Source organism: Myotis davidii, unplaced genomic scaffold (assembly GCF_000327345.1).
Source record: "Myotis davidii unplaced genomic scaffold, ASM32734v1 scaffold555, whole genome shotgun sequence".
In the NCBI taxonomy this organism is placed as follows: domain Eukaryota; kingdom Metazoa; phylum Chordata; class Mammalia; order Chiroptera; family Vespertilionidae; genus Myotis; species Myotis davidii.
The window spans coordinates 1,063,389-1,075,383 of NW_006286315.1; the positions used below are offsets into that span (position 1 = coordinate 1,063,389).

The following is an 11,995-nucleotide window of genomic DNA, read 5'->3' on the forward strand; positions in this document are numbered from 1 at the left end:
AATGTGTGTGTACAAGGGCTAGCCGACCGGCTGGCGGGGCTGCGAGTAGACAAAATAAACACCCCCTCCCTCGCTTCCTCCTCCCACGGCTGGGCCCTCCGGCATGACCAGTTTTATGAATCAAATCCCTTTGAGGGGATGGCCACGCCATAGTCTTGGGTTACTTTTACCTCCTAAAGTGGGACGGTCTAGTTCTGTACCTGGAGCCCCGATGCCCCTGTGCAGATTGGCCCGCTAAGGTCCTGAGGTCCCTTGTCACTCAGGACAGAGCTGAAGTGGAGGGGGCACAAGTACGCAACCTAGGGAGGTGTAAGCGGGTGACTGGCAGGTACTAATGCACCATTCCACACCGCCACCCGCCCTCCCACCCCCTCCACTCCAAGACAGTGCAGACCTTGAGTGCTCGGGCCCCAGGTATTATCATCTCTGCCTCTTTCAGAGAAGGGGCTTTGCTTGGGCTTTGAACCCAATGGCCTGGAGCCAGCCTAGTTCTTTGTGTCCCAGGGCTGGCAGCACTGGGGCCTGAGGGCTGCCAAGGTCCCCCTGTGGTCACTGGCAGATCAGCTGATGGGTGCCAACCATTCCTTAACCATTCCCACACCAGGGTCGCTGACCACTTCCCCACCCTGGGGAATAGGGATGGAATCTGCAAGGTGGGAAGGAGGAAGAGAAGAGGCCCTGAGAGTCCCAGTGTCCCCCGCTTGCCTTTTGCACCAAGGGTAGGTGAGGCTCTGGAGAGAGGCACCAGGTCCCAGTGTCCCCCTCCCCAGGCCAAGAGCTTCTGGGGCTAGACTCGGAACTGGACTGGACATCAAAGGACCCTTCTCACTACGCTGGACTTTTGGATGTAAAGGGTACAAAGGGGTGGCTGGGCTGGTACCCTCCAAGTAGGGTCCAATCAAGCTGGTCCAGCAGACAGTGAATCCAGTTAGGGCCCAGCTGTTGGCAAGGCCCAACAGCACTAAGGCAAGCGGGTAGGGGGATGGGAGAGCAGTCCCCTGAGTTTGCTGTCTTCTCCCAGGGGAATCAGGCCCCAGAGCTTCTGTAAACAGAGTGTCAGAGGCAGGAAGAGGGCTCTGGTAATGAGCAGCCCAGCTGGATTCCCTCCAGACCATTATTTGGTCTCTCCTGGGCCCAGGGAGGGACAACCAGCATACTCATGCCAGGCTGGGGACCTAGGCATGGCCTGACCCCACCTCCCTGGCTTTGTGCTGCTGTAAACTGAAACAGCCACCCTGGGATCTGTGGGTCCAGAGAGTCAAATGGGACCATTGGGGACCAGTGTTCCAGGGCATTTGCTGGGATGACTCTCGACTCTGGAAATAGGGAAGGGAATTCAACACGAGAAGACCCTTAGACATGCTCTGCTTTCCCCAAGAAGGCCCTCCTGGCAGGCAGCCCCAGGGCCAGGGAGATGCCCTGGGCAGAAGATGAGTCCTGACACCCTCCCCACTCCAGCCCTGAGGGAGTTGGGACAAGTCCCAGGTAAAGAGAGTTGAGTCCTCATGGGGGCTTCTAAGTGGACCCTATCCCTGGGCTAGGCAGCTCATGGCAACAGGAAAGCGGGGTCCCAGCTGGGCCCAGGAGGCAGCTTCCACCTCAGCAGGCCAGCCAGCCAGTACCCCCTGGTGACCAGAGAGAAGCATCCCTGACCACTGGCAAGCCCTCAACTCATGGGAAGGGCAGCAATGCCACCTACATGGGTTAGTGACCCCTTCCGGAGCCCCCCTCAGCTCTCCTTAGAGTCTCCTCCCTGGGTTGGGGAGCCCAAGGCTCTGTCTGCACTGCCAAGAAAACCAGCTCCCCTCACTGCTGTGGAATTTGTGAGAGTTCTTGGAGAATGGGGAGGGAGGGTGTGTGTGTGTGTGTGTGTGTGTGTGTGTAAGAACACAGCCCACTGGGCGTGTTTTGGGCGTGGGTGTATGTGTGCGCGTGACTGGAGCAGGGCTATGTTTGGGGGCGGGCAGGGGTGCTGCGGGAGTCTGCATGCACCACAGGCGGGCGGGCGCAGGCTCAGCCTTCTTCCTTTTATCGGTTTCCACATTCCAGAGTCAGCCGGATTGCTTTCCCTTAGCTGGCTGGGCCGCCTGGCCGGCCAGGCCTGCAGGCCTCCCCCGCTTTTCCTCATTCCAGCTTCCCTGGGTATGAGGAGGCTGGGGCAGGCTCCCTTAGACCACCTCGGTTTTAGGGGGTGGGGGCAGGCGAGGAGCCAGTTCTTCTCCAAGGTTGGGGAAGGCCCCCCCACCAGTCTCCTCCAGAGAAATGCAATAAGGCTCTGACATTCCTCTGAGGCTGCCTGAGAGATTTAATTAAGGAGGGAGGAGAGAGCTGGCTTGCCTTGAGAAGGGGCTGGCGCTGGGGCTGGGGCGGTCATTGGATAGACAGCAGTGAGAAGTGTGGGGAGGTGGGGGCAGGGGGTGACTCCCCTTATCAATCCCACCTGCCCACTGATCAGTTCACAGATCCCAGGAAGGGCCAGCCACTTCTGCCACAGGGTGACTTAGATCTCTAGGCATGGTGAGCATGAGAAGGGCAAGACCTCCTCTGGGGTCATTTCCTTCTCAGACCCTGTCTAGGTCCCAGACAGCCTGGGCCCAGCTGGCGTGGGGCTGGTGGCCTCCCTTGGTGACTAAGGCCTTCCTCTGGCAAAGTCAGGGTTAATTGCAGGGTTAGGACCTTTCTTGATGGGTGGTTGGCCCTGGGTGGGGACAGGGCAGTGAGGGGCCCAGTGTCTGAGCCCAGCCCTGGTGGCATCACACCTGCGCGTGCCAGGAGAGACATCTGGACTGGCCCATTTCTAGTTGGGCCCCAGCCACCGCATAGCTCCCGGGGCAGCAGGTGTCCTCTCCCAACAGAGTGGCACCTCTCCTGACTGAGATGGCACGTCCCGCTGCCCTGAGGGCTCACTTCAGCTGTGGATTGGCCTTAGTCACTGATCTTCCTGCCCTGGGCTGACAGGTCTGGTAGCTACCAAGTCACCCACAGTGTCACAGAAGGTCCCCACCCGAGGCCTGGCAGGCTGCTGCTCTTCCCCCACACCTGCTCAGGGATCTTGCCCTGACTGGGAGAAACAAGCTGATGTCCAGATTGTCCCCTTTGCAGCCTCCTGTCCCAGGGTCTGAGCCCTGGCTGGAGGGGAGACTCAACCAAGGAGCTTTTCCAAAACAGCTTGCCAGACCTCACCCCAGACATTCTTATTTAGTGAGCCTGGGGGTGGGGCCCAGGCATCAGGAACTTTCCAAAGCTGTCAGGGTGATTCTGATGTGCAGCTGGTGTTGAGAAGCCCTTGGGGTTCCAGGTGGGAGATGGAAGCCCAGAAAGGGAAGGGAACTGGATGAGGTCACGAACTGAGTGTCAGGGTCTTATCTGTAAATGAGCAGAGCCAGTTGGAGTGGTGGATGGGGTAAGACAGAGACACCGAGACTGGTGGGGACCTCCAGCTTAATCATAGGGCAGGGCTCTGGCCCCCACCTGGAGAGAGGGCCATCTCTGAGGAACCGGAGGCTCTGCCCTCTTGGCCCCTTCTCTGAGGACCCAGGAGAGAGACTCCAACTGCTCTGTCCTGCTAGGCCAGGAGCTGCTTTGTCCCGGGGATGGGGAGACGGGTGGGCCCGACCTGGGCCCTGAACCTCCTCAGACACGTCAGCGAAACTGGAGCCAGCTGTCCTGGCCGCCGGCACAGTCCCGCCTGCCTGGAGGGTTGGCAGACTCCTGGGCTGGGCTGCTGCCAGGCCTGGCCGGCAGTGCTTAGCCCGGGCGGGCCAACACTGGGAGCCAGAGGCCCAGGGCCCGAGGGTCAGGCCTATAGTACCCGACCCCTGCACTTACTCTGTAGCGCTGGGCACAGGAAGGGGGTATGCTGGCCTGTCCCTCCCCAGGAGCAGTGAGATGCTTCAGCCTTAGATCTGATGCAGTCACCCAAATGCCCAGGTTCCACCCGTTTTCCAGTCCCTGCCTGACCCAGAGCAGATGCCTCTGTGTGTCCCATACTTGGGAGTGGGTGGGGGCACTCTGGGTCCTCTGAGAGCTGCGATGATGGATGTCCGTATTCATAGAGCCCTCACTCTGCTCTCCCCTCATCCTGAAGTCATATGCTGAAGGGGACTGGCCAGAAGACAGCTCACCCCTTACCCCCGCCAAAATTAAAGGTTCCTCTCCACCAGGCTGCTCTCCTACACCCATACCCAAGGGTGGAGGTGGGGGAGGGGGGTGGGCAGCCTCTACATGGAGGCTTTACCCTCAGCCCAGGAGGCTTCCTGTCTGTGCTGAAAGTAGCATGAAGCCTCTCACACTATGGCATCCTTCCCAGAGCGGACTCAGGTATTATGGGTAACACCCTCAGTAGCGAATGTTGACTGACCACTCAGAATGTACTCCAAGTACAAACTAAACAACCCTGAAAACCAGGTGCTATTACCAGCCCCGCAACTTAACAGATGGGAACTGAGCGTGAAGGCCCATGGCCAGGTTGCAAACACAGGTAGTCGGACCCTAAAGTACCATCCCAAAAACTGTTCCTTGGGGTTTGGCAAGGCCAGCAGCAGCAGAGCCCAGGCCTCTGCCTGCTGCCTCTTTCCACCAAACCATGGCAGGGCCAGGCCAAGGTGGGGCTTTGTTGAATCTAGATGGAGGACCGAAGCCCTGGACCCTGTTGCCCTCTCCCTCTATCCCCCCCCTCCCCGCCCGCCCCCTCCAAATGCCAGGGTTGCCTCCAGAACTCTCCCCACACCCTTTTCAGAGAGAAAGGTCCCACCTCCCTGCCTCAGGTCAGCGGATCAGATATCAAAGCCCAGGCCCCTGGTCCTTCAGAGCTGCTGAAATTGTAACTGGCTGGACAAGGGCAGCCATGACCCAACCCCCCTCATGAGGCACCCCCACCCCCAATGCACTCACACACCAGCATGGGCCCAGACAAGCAGAATCGATTCCAGAACTTGTTAGAAGAACTTGCGCATTTGAAAACAAACAGAATACTGGGTGCTCAGAACAACTCTGAAGGGTGAAGCAAGGCAGCTGAGAAACCCAGGAAACAATTTAGGGGCAGAACTTGGGCCCAAATTCAAGCCTCTGTCTCCTATTATCCTACTACCTGATGCTTGCTCCTCCACGGTCAGTCTTGGCCCTCTGTGCCCCTTCTTTTGGGAGGGGGAGTTGTCTGATGTCTGCTCTGCTCTGGGTGCCAGGCCCTTGTGGGAGAGCCGGTGGAGCTACCAGCCCTCATTTGCTGTTTTCCAAAGCCCCTGTGCCAATCCTTGCTGAGTGATGGAGCTGGGCTCAGGCCAAGGCGCTCACTCCTGCCTCCTAGGGAGTGGGAAGCAGGTTAGCTGCTGCCTGTTGAAGTCTCCCCAGCCCAGGATGCCAGTCGCTCTTCCTCATGCAGCCTTTGCTCCCAGCTACTCAGCCAAATTGCCACTCAGGTCCAGAGAGAGTCATAGCAGTCACTGCCTCCCTCCCCCATGAGGACTTTGCTGATTCAAGAGAGCGAAGCCTAGAGCCCATGCTGGCCCCCTCCTTACTGCAGAGTGGGGTGTGCCCCCAGCAGTGCCCCAGTCTTGGGAGGTGTCTCCACTGAAATGTCTGGGGGACAGATGAAGAAGCCTAGGCGCTGAGAGAAACCACTGTCTACACCTTTCAGCTCTGACACCCATGGCCCAGGGTTGCCTGACGAGAGCATGAGTTCTTAACCATGACCTTATACAAGTCCTATGGGAAGCCAACGTCACGGGTGACCAAGCTGGCCACATGGAGGGGTCCCCTCCCACCCTGAGTCTGGCTGCTCCCTTCCTGACCCTGGCCTGTTCCTCCAGGAGAGCTGATTCAGGGGGAGGTGGCTCACCCCCCACGTCCACGTGGGGGTGGGGGACGCTCATAGCCCACATCTGGAGGCCAGGCTGAACTCTGAGTCAGTGAGGGTGGAGCAGGTCCTCACAGGGGAGTAGGCTGGGTGGGGTGCACAGATCCCCCTTGAGATGGTACTGGCAGGGCCAGGGATGCATGTGACAGCCAGGAATCTAGAGAGCAGGGGAAGGGGCACTGGCTAGGGGTCAGGGAAGGCCTCCCTGGCTAACTTGTGAAGGGCAGTCATCAGTGTGAACTAGTGAAGGGCAAGACCAATGGCCCCACTTCCCAGGCAAGGATGACCCTGCAGGTGGGCAGGGTACCAAAACTGGGTGGCAGGCTTTACCTAGAACTGGCCTAAGACCACAGTAGCCTCCCCAGTGACTTGTTGAATCCATCCTCGGACCACCTGCCCATCTTCCACCTCATATTCCAGCACACTTCCCTATTTGAGGGAGGGACAACCCAAATAGACGGCAGTGGGGCAGAAGGCACCCTGGGTCGGGGGGCCATATTACCTGCCTTTGCCTGACAGCTGGCCAGTATGGGGGAAGGGGAGGCTGCGGCCAGCACAAAAGGCCCTTGTGTAAGCAGAGGTGCCTGGAAGGGAGGGGTGCTGGCCTCTCTCGGGCTATACAGGCTCAGATTGTGGGGACTACTGCTGGGGGTGGCACCTAGATTTTCCCCAGGAGCCTGAATGAAGGTGGGCCCCAGCTGTGGCCCCATCCTTTCTTGGGCAGGTCAAGCTACAAGCTAGAGCCTAGAATGACTGGGGGAGCCACCCCCACTTACCCAAGCAGGACTGGGCCCCGCATCAGGCAGCAGGCACAGCCACACCTGGACCTGCTTAAGGACCGGGGCTCTGGCTCAGATTTCTCAGTAGTGCAACGGCAGCAAGTCACTGCACCTCTAGGAGCCCCCCTTTTCTGTCATCTGGGAGTGATGAAAATAGTTTCCACCTGGAATGGCTGCTGGGGAAACCACAGAGGTGGCTAAATGCTCAGTGACACCGGCACATGGGAAGGGCTGCGGCTCTGCTTCAGTGCCCAGCCCACAGTGGAACCCAGGAAATGGTAGATGAAGGAATCTAGGGAGTATTTCCAGGTCTGGCACTGCTTCTGGGGCCACCATGCAACCAATGTCCCCCCAACTTGAGCCCTGGGTCAACCCAGGGAGGCTTGGATCCCCTCACCTCTACTTCTATCATTGTGACCGTAGGGGATATGCATACAGGGTTCCCTCCCTATACCCTCCCCCTGCCAACTGCTCAGCACCTCTGCTCCCTTCCCTAGGAACTTTCCTACTGGCCACATCCTGGCCATCCCACAGCTCCCGTCCTGGGCAGGTCTGACTTCACAAGTGGAAAAACACCAATCCCATAGTTTCCATGTGAAGTCTTCCCACTGCGGTCTCTCCTCACTTGGAGGATGTAGAGCGTGGCGGCAGGGGCCGGTGGCCTGGGGCAGCCAGCTTCTCTACTTACGCACTGGGCTGACTGCCCACCAATCTCAAAGAAGCGTCGGGGAGGGAGCCGCCATTCCCCCTGCTTCCCTGTCCACCTCAGCAGAGATTTTGGGGTGCAAGCCTGGGGGAAGGGCCACAGCCTGATGCTTTTTGATCATGTTCTCTCTAAGTCGCAGAGGTGGGAGAACTGGGTGAAGGTATAGAGGTCCTTTGTGGTCGTTGAGTATTTGGGGGCTGGGCCCTGTTCTGCATGCATCAACCCACGAACCATGGTGACAGTGCGGGAAGTATCAACTGATAGCATAATGAGGTCATGTGACTGTTCAAAGCCACATAGCAAGAGAGTGATGCGACTGGGACAGGAACTGGGCCCAGGCATTGCAGACCTGACTCATAACTACAGTGTGCTGTAGGATTTGGGGGCAGGGAGTGAAGGGGGCTTGGAATTCCCTTCTCAGTACTTCTTGGCATGGCTGTCTCCTGGGCCCCTGACTCATGGTCTCCTGTCTTTCCTCTCTGCTCCCAGGGACCAAAAGATGCGCTCCAGTGTGCCCGTGCTCCTGCCCCTGCCACTGCTGTTGCTGCTGCTAGCCCCAGGGCCTGGGGTGCAGGGCTGCCCGTCTGGCTGCCAGTGCAACCAGCCACAGACAGTCTTCTGCACTGCCCGCCAGGGGACCACAGTGCCCCGAGATGTGCCGTCCAACACAGCAGGCCTGTACGTTTTTGACAACGGCATTACTACACTCGAACCAGGTACCTTTGCCAGCCTACCAGGCTTGCAGCTCCTGGACCTATCACAGAATCAGATCACCAGCCTGCCCAGTGGGGTCTTCCGGCCACTTGCCAACCTTAGCAACCTGGACCTCACTGCCAACAGGCTGCGTGAGATCACCAATGAGACCTTTCGCGGCCTGCGGTGCCTGGAGCGCCTCTACCTGGGCAAGAACCGAATCCACCACATCCAGCCTGGTGCCTTTGATGCACTTGACCGCCTCCTGGAACTCAAGCTGCAAGACAATGAGCTTCGGGCACTGCCCCCGCTGCGCCTGCCAAGCCTGCTGCTGCTGGATCTCAGTCACAACAGCCTCCTGGCCCTTGAGCCGGGTGCCCTGGACACTGCCAATGTAGAAGCGCTGCGGCTGGCCGGCCTGGGGCTACAGCAGCTGGATGAGGGGCTCTTTGGCCGCCTGCGCAATCTACACGATCTGGATGTGTCAGACAACCAGCTGGAGTGTGTGCCACCTGCCATCCGGGGTCTACAGGGACTGACACGCCTGCGGTTGGCTGGCAACACCCGCATTGCCCAGCTGCGGCCCGAGGACCTGGCTGGCCTGACAGCCCTGCAGGAGCTGGATCTGAGCAACCTGAGCCTGCAGGCCTTACCACATGAGCTTTCGGGCCTCTTCCCCCGCCTGCGGCTCCTGGCAGCTGCGCGAAACCCTTTCAATTGTGTGTGCCCCCTGAGCTGGTTCAGCTCTTGGGTGCGGGAGAACCGAGTGGCACTGGCCAGCCCGGAGGAGACACGCTGCCACTTCCCACCCAAGAACGCTGGCCAGATGCTCCTGGACCTCGACTATGCCGACTTTGGTTGCCCAGCCACCACCACCACGGCCACAGTGCCCACCACAAGGTCCTTGGCATGGGAACCCACACCCTCATCTTCCAGCCCAGCCCCCACCTGGCAAAACCCCACGGAGCCTGCTGCCAAAGCCCCGAGCCTGCCACCTGCCACCCCATCCACTGTGGGAGCTGACCCTCAGCCCCAGGACTGCCCAGCATCTATCTGCCTCAATGGGGGTACTTGCCTCCGGGGGACTAGAGGCCACCTAGCCTGCCAGTGCCCTGAAGGCTTCACTGGTCTGTACTGTGAGAGCCTGATGAGGCAGGGACTATGGCCCTCCCCCACCCCAGCCACACTGAGGCCTCCAGGGCCTCTGCCCCTCGGGATCGAGCCAATAAGCCCCACCTCCCTGAGGGTAGGGCTGCAGCGCTACCTGCAGGGCAGTACTGTGCAGCTCAGGGGCCTCCGCCTCACCTACCGAAACCTGTCAGGCCCTGACAAGCGGCCGGTGACACTGAGGCTGCCCGCCTCACTTGCTGAGTACACGGTCACACAACTTCGGCCCAATGCCACCTATTCCATCTGTGTCAGGCCCCTGGGGGCTGGGCGCATGCCTGAGGGTGAGGAGGCCTGTGGAGAGGCCCACACCCCCGCAGCTGTCCGCTCCAACCATGCCCCAGTCACACAGGCCCGAGAGGGCAACCTGCCGCTTCTTATTGCGCCTGCCCTGGCTGCCATACTCCTGGCTGTCCTAGCTGCTGTAGGGGCAGCCTACTTCGTGCGGCGGGGGCGGGCCGCGGCAGCTGCAGCTCAAGGCAAAGGGCAGGTGGGGCCTGGGCCCCTAGAGCTGGAGGGGGTGAAGGCCCCCTTAGAACCAGGCCCCATGGCAAGTGAGGGCGGTGGGGAGGCCCCACCTGGTGGGCCTGAGTGTGAGGTGCCACTCATGGGCTATCCAGGGCCTGGGCTCCAAGGGCCCCTTCCCACTAAGCCCTACATCTAAGCTGGGAGTGATGGACTACTGGGCTGGGCTCTCAGCCCTGCTGGGACTGAATAGCGCCCTCCTGCTATAAGATCAAGAAGTTCTCAGATCCGTAAGATGAGGTCACATCAGGGCATGGGCTGTGGTGATGACAGCAAGTCCCTGCCCCTCTCTGGACCTTGGTCTCCTCATCTAAGATGCTAGGACCCAGGTGAAGACTCTAAGGACCCCTCCAGAGCCCAAGTGCCTCTGAGGATGGCATCTGCCCTGTCCTCTGCCATGTGCAACCTCTGGGGTAGAGCAGGGCAGGCAGGTTCTGCTGTGTGCTGGTAACACAGGCCTAGGGCTGCCAGGCCCTCAACCCAAGGAGACTCTGGGGGCCAGTGAAGGAAGCCCCCAGAAAGAGAGAAAAGGGAGAGTGGGGTTAAGGATGGGTATGTAGCCCAGCCTTGGCCCCAGGGAGTGAAGTAACAAATGAAACTGGAAAGAAAGACGCTTTAGGAACAAGTTTTGCTTTTGTTTTTTTTTAAATATATTTATAAGAGATCCTTTCCCATTTATTCTGGGAAAATAGTTTTCAAACTCAGAGACAAGGACTTTGGTTTTTGTAACACAAACGATGATATGAAGGCCTTTTATAAGAAAAATAAAAAATAAGATAAAATAAGTGTTTTTCTGGCATGACCCCAGGTTCCTGGACTGCGTGGAGGGAGGGTAGGGGTGCAGGGTAGGTGTAAAGGGACAGCCCTCTGGGGAACTGGGGGCCAGGACCCCTCTCCCTGGCCCCGAGAAAGGGTCACCAGGCCCTGGCCAGCATTCTTTGGGCTTGGGAGGGCCATGGTGGGTAGGGTGGCATTCCCACAAGTCCTATCCTGGGCTGTGTCCACCCAGTTTCCACTGAGGTACCCAGTCCAACCTCCCAGTGGGGCAGCAGAAGCTGGGCAGTTTCCAACCTCCGTGAAAAATAACAGGGCAGCCTTAACCTATCCAGCTGCAGTGCTCCTGTAAGAGGCTCATGGCAGATACATGCCGAGAGGATCTCCAAGGGCCCTTTCTCAGGGACGGATTGGACAGCTAGTCCATGCCTGCCTTCCTCTGTGGAGGGGATGCCTTGAACTATGTCCTGCCAGGCCCTCATGGATGGTGCAGGCAGCACACACAGCTCACCCTCCCTACAGTCCTGTTGCCCCTCTGTATGGGCTCTTGCTCCAGCTGCAGAGAAGGAGCCTTAGTCAAGGGCAGCACAGATCCTGAATGGCAGGAGCCCTCTGGTGAGTGAGGAGGCTGTAAGAGACTATTAGGAGCTGGTGGCCAAGGATCAGGATCAGAGATCTGAGTCTGGCCTGTGGAGACCTGGTGGCCCTTCAATGTCCCTTTACTCTCTGCAGTTGGAATGTGCCTGGTTTTCCAAAACCCTGGAAGTGGGAGTGTCTTCCAGAAAGACCACAGGCAGGGGCAGGACCAGGGATGATGGGAGCTGGAGCTTGGGGACAGTGATGGATGTAGAGCACCTTTTCCTAGTAACTTCAGATGGTGGTCCCTGGGGCCACAGAGAGGTCCCGCAGATGCTGGAGCAAGGCTCCCCAAAGCCCCATGCCTGTGCCCCTCTGTGGGTCACAGCCCCTGGCTCCTAGCCTCACCCTGGCAAAAAGGAGGAAGCTCAGTCAAGCCTGGGGAATAGGCCCTGCGGCTTGGGGCGTTGATGTCAGTGCTGAGTTAGGCCTGGCCACGCGAGGCTCTGGATTCAATTAGTGGCTGCTGAGGGTTCTGGCATGAGAAGGAAGGAGGTGAGCAATGGGTCGCGGGGGCAGAGGATGGTGGCAGCGGGCCTGGGTGGGGCCCCATCTTCCTGAGCCAGCAGCGGCAGCCCAGGTGGATTTCCTGTGGGCCTGAGTCTCATTACTGGAACGGCTACGCTGAGGCCTAGCCCCCCACCTCGGCAGCCCTGTCAAAGGGGCCATTGTGGGCCTGTGGGCTGCTGCTGAACACGGTGGCTGCTGAATAAATGTTTTCCCTGCAAAGCCAACCCTGGCCTCATGGGCCAGCAGGGGGTGGATGGGACCTAAAGAAAGGGGGCTGGTGTGAGCCCTCCCAGAAAAAGCACTGGGGGATGAAGGGAGGATCGGCCTAAGTGTGTGTGTGGCGGGGGGGGG

The 11,995-nt window shown here is 59.2% G+C and overlaps 2 protein-coding genes across 2 annotated transcripts in view; one reads left to right on the forward strand and one right to left on the reverse strand.

The window, feature by feature from the left end:
* Window positions 1–11,995, reverse strand: part of CORO7 (coronin 7) — a 56,097-nt gene that overhangs the window by 13,435 nt on the left and 30,667 nt on the right. The gene's annotated exons all lie outside the window — the stretch shown is intronic.
* On the forward strand, window positions 7,790–10,510 carry VASN (vasorin). Its single transcript, XM_006757893.2, has one exon. The coding sequence runs from the start codon at window positions 7,839–7,841 to the stop codon at window positions 9,861–9,863; it is 2,025 nt and encodes a 674-aa protein (XP_006757956.1). The 5' UTR covers window positions 7,790–7,838; the 3' UTR covers window positions 9,864–10,510.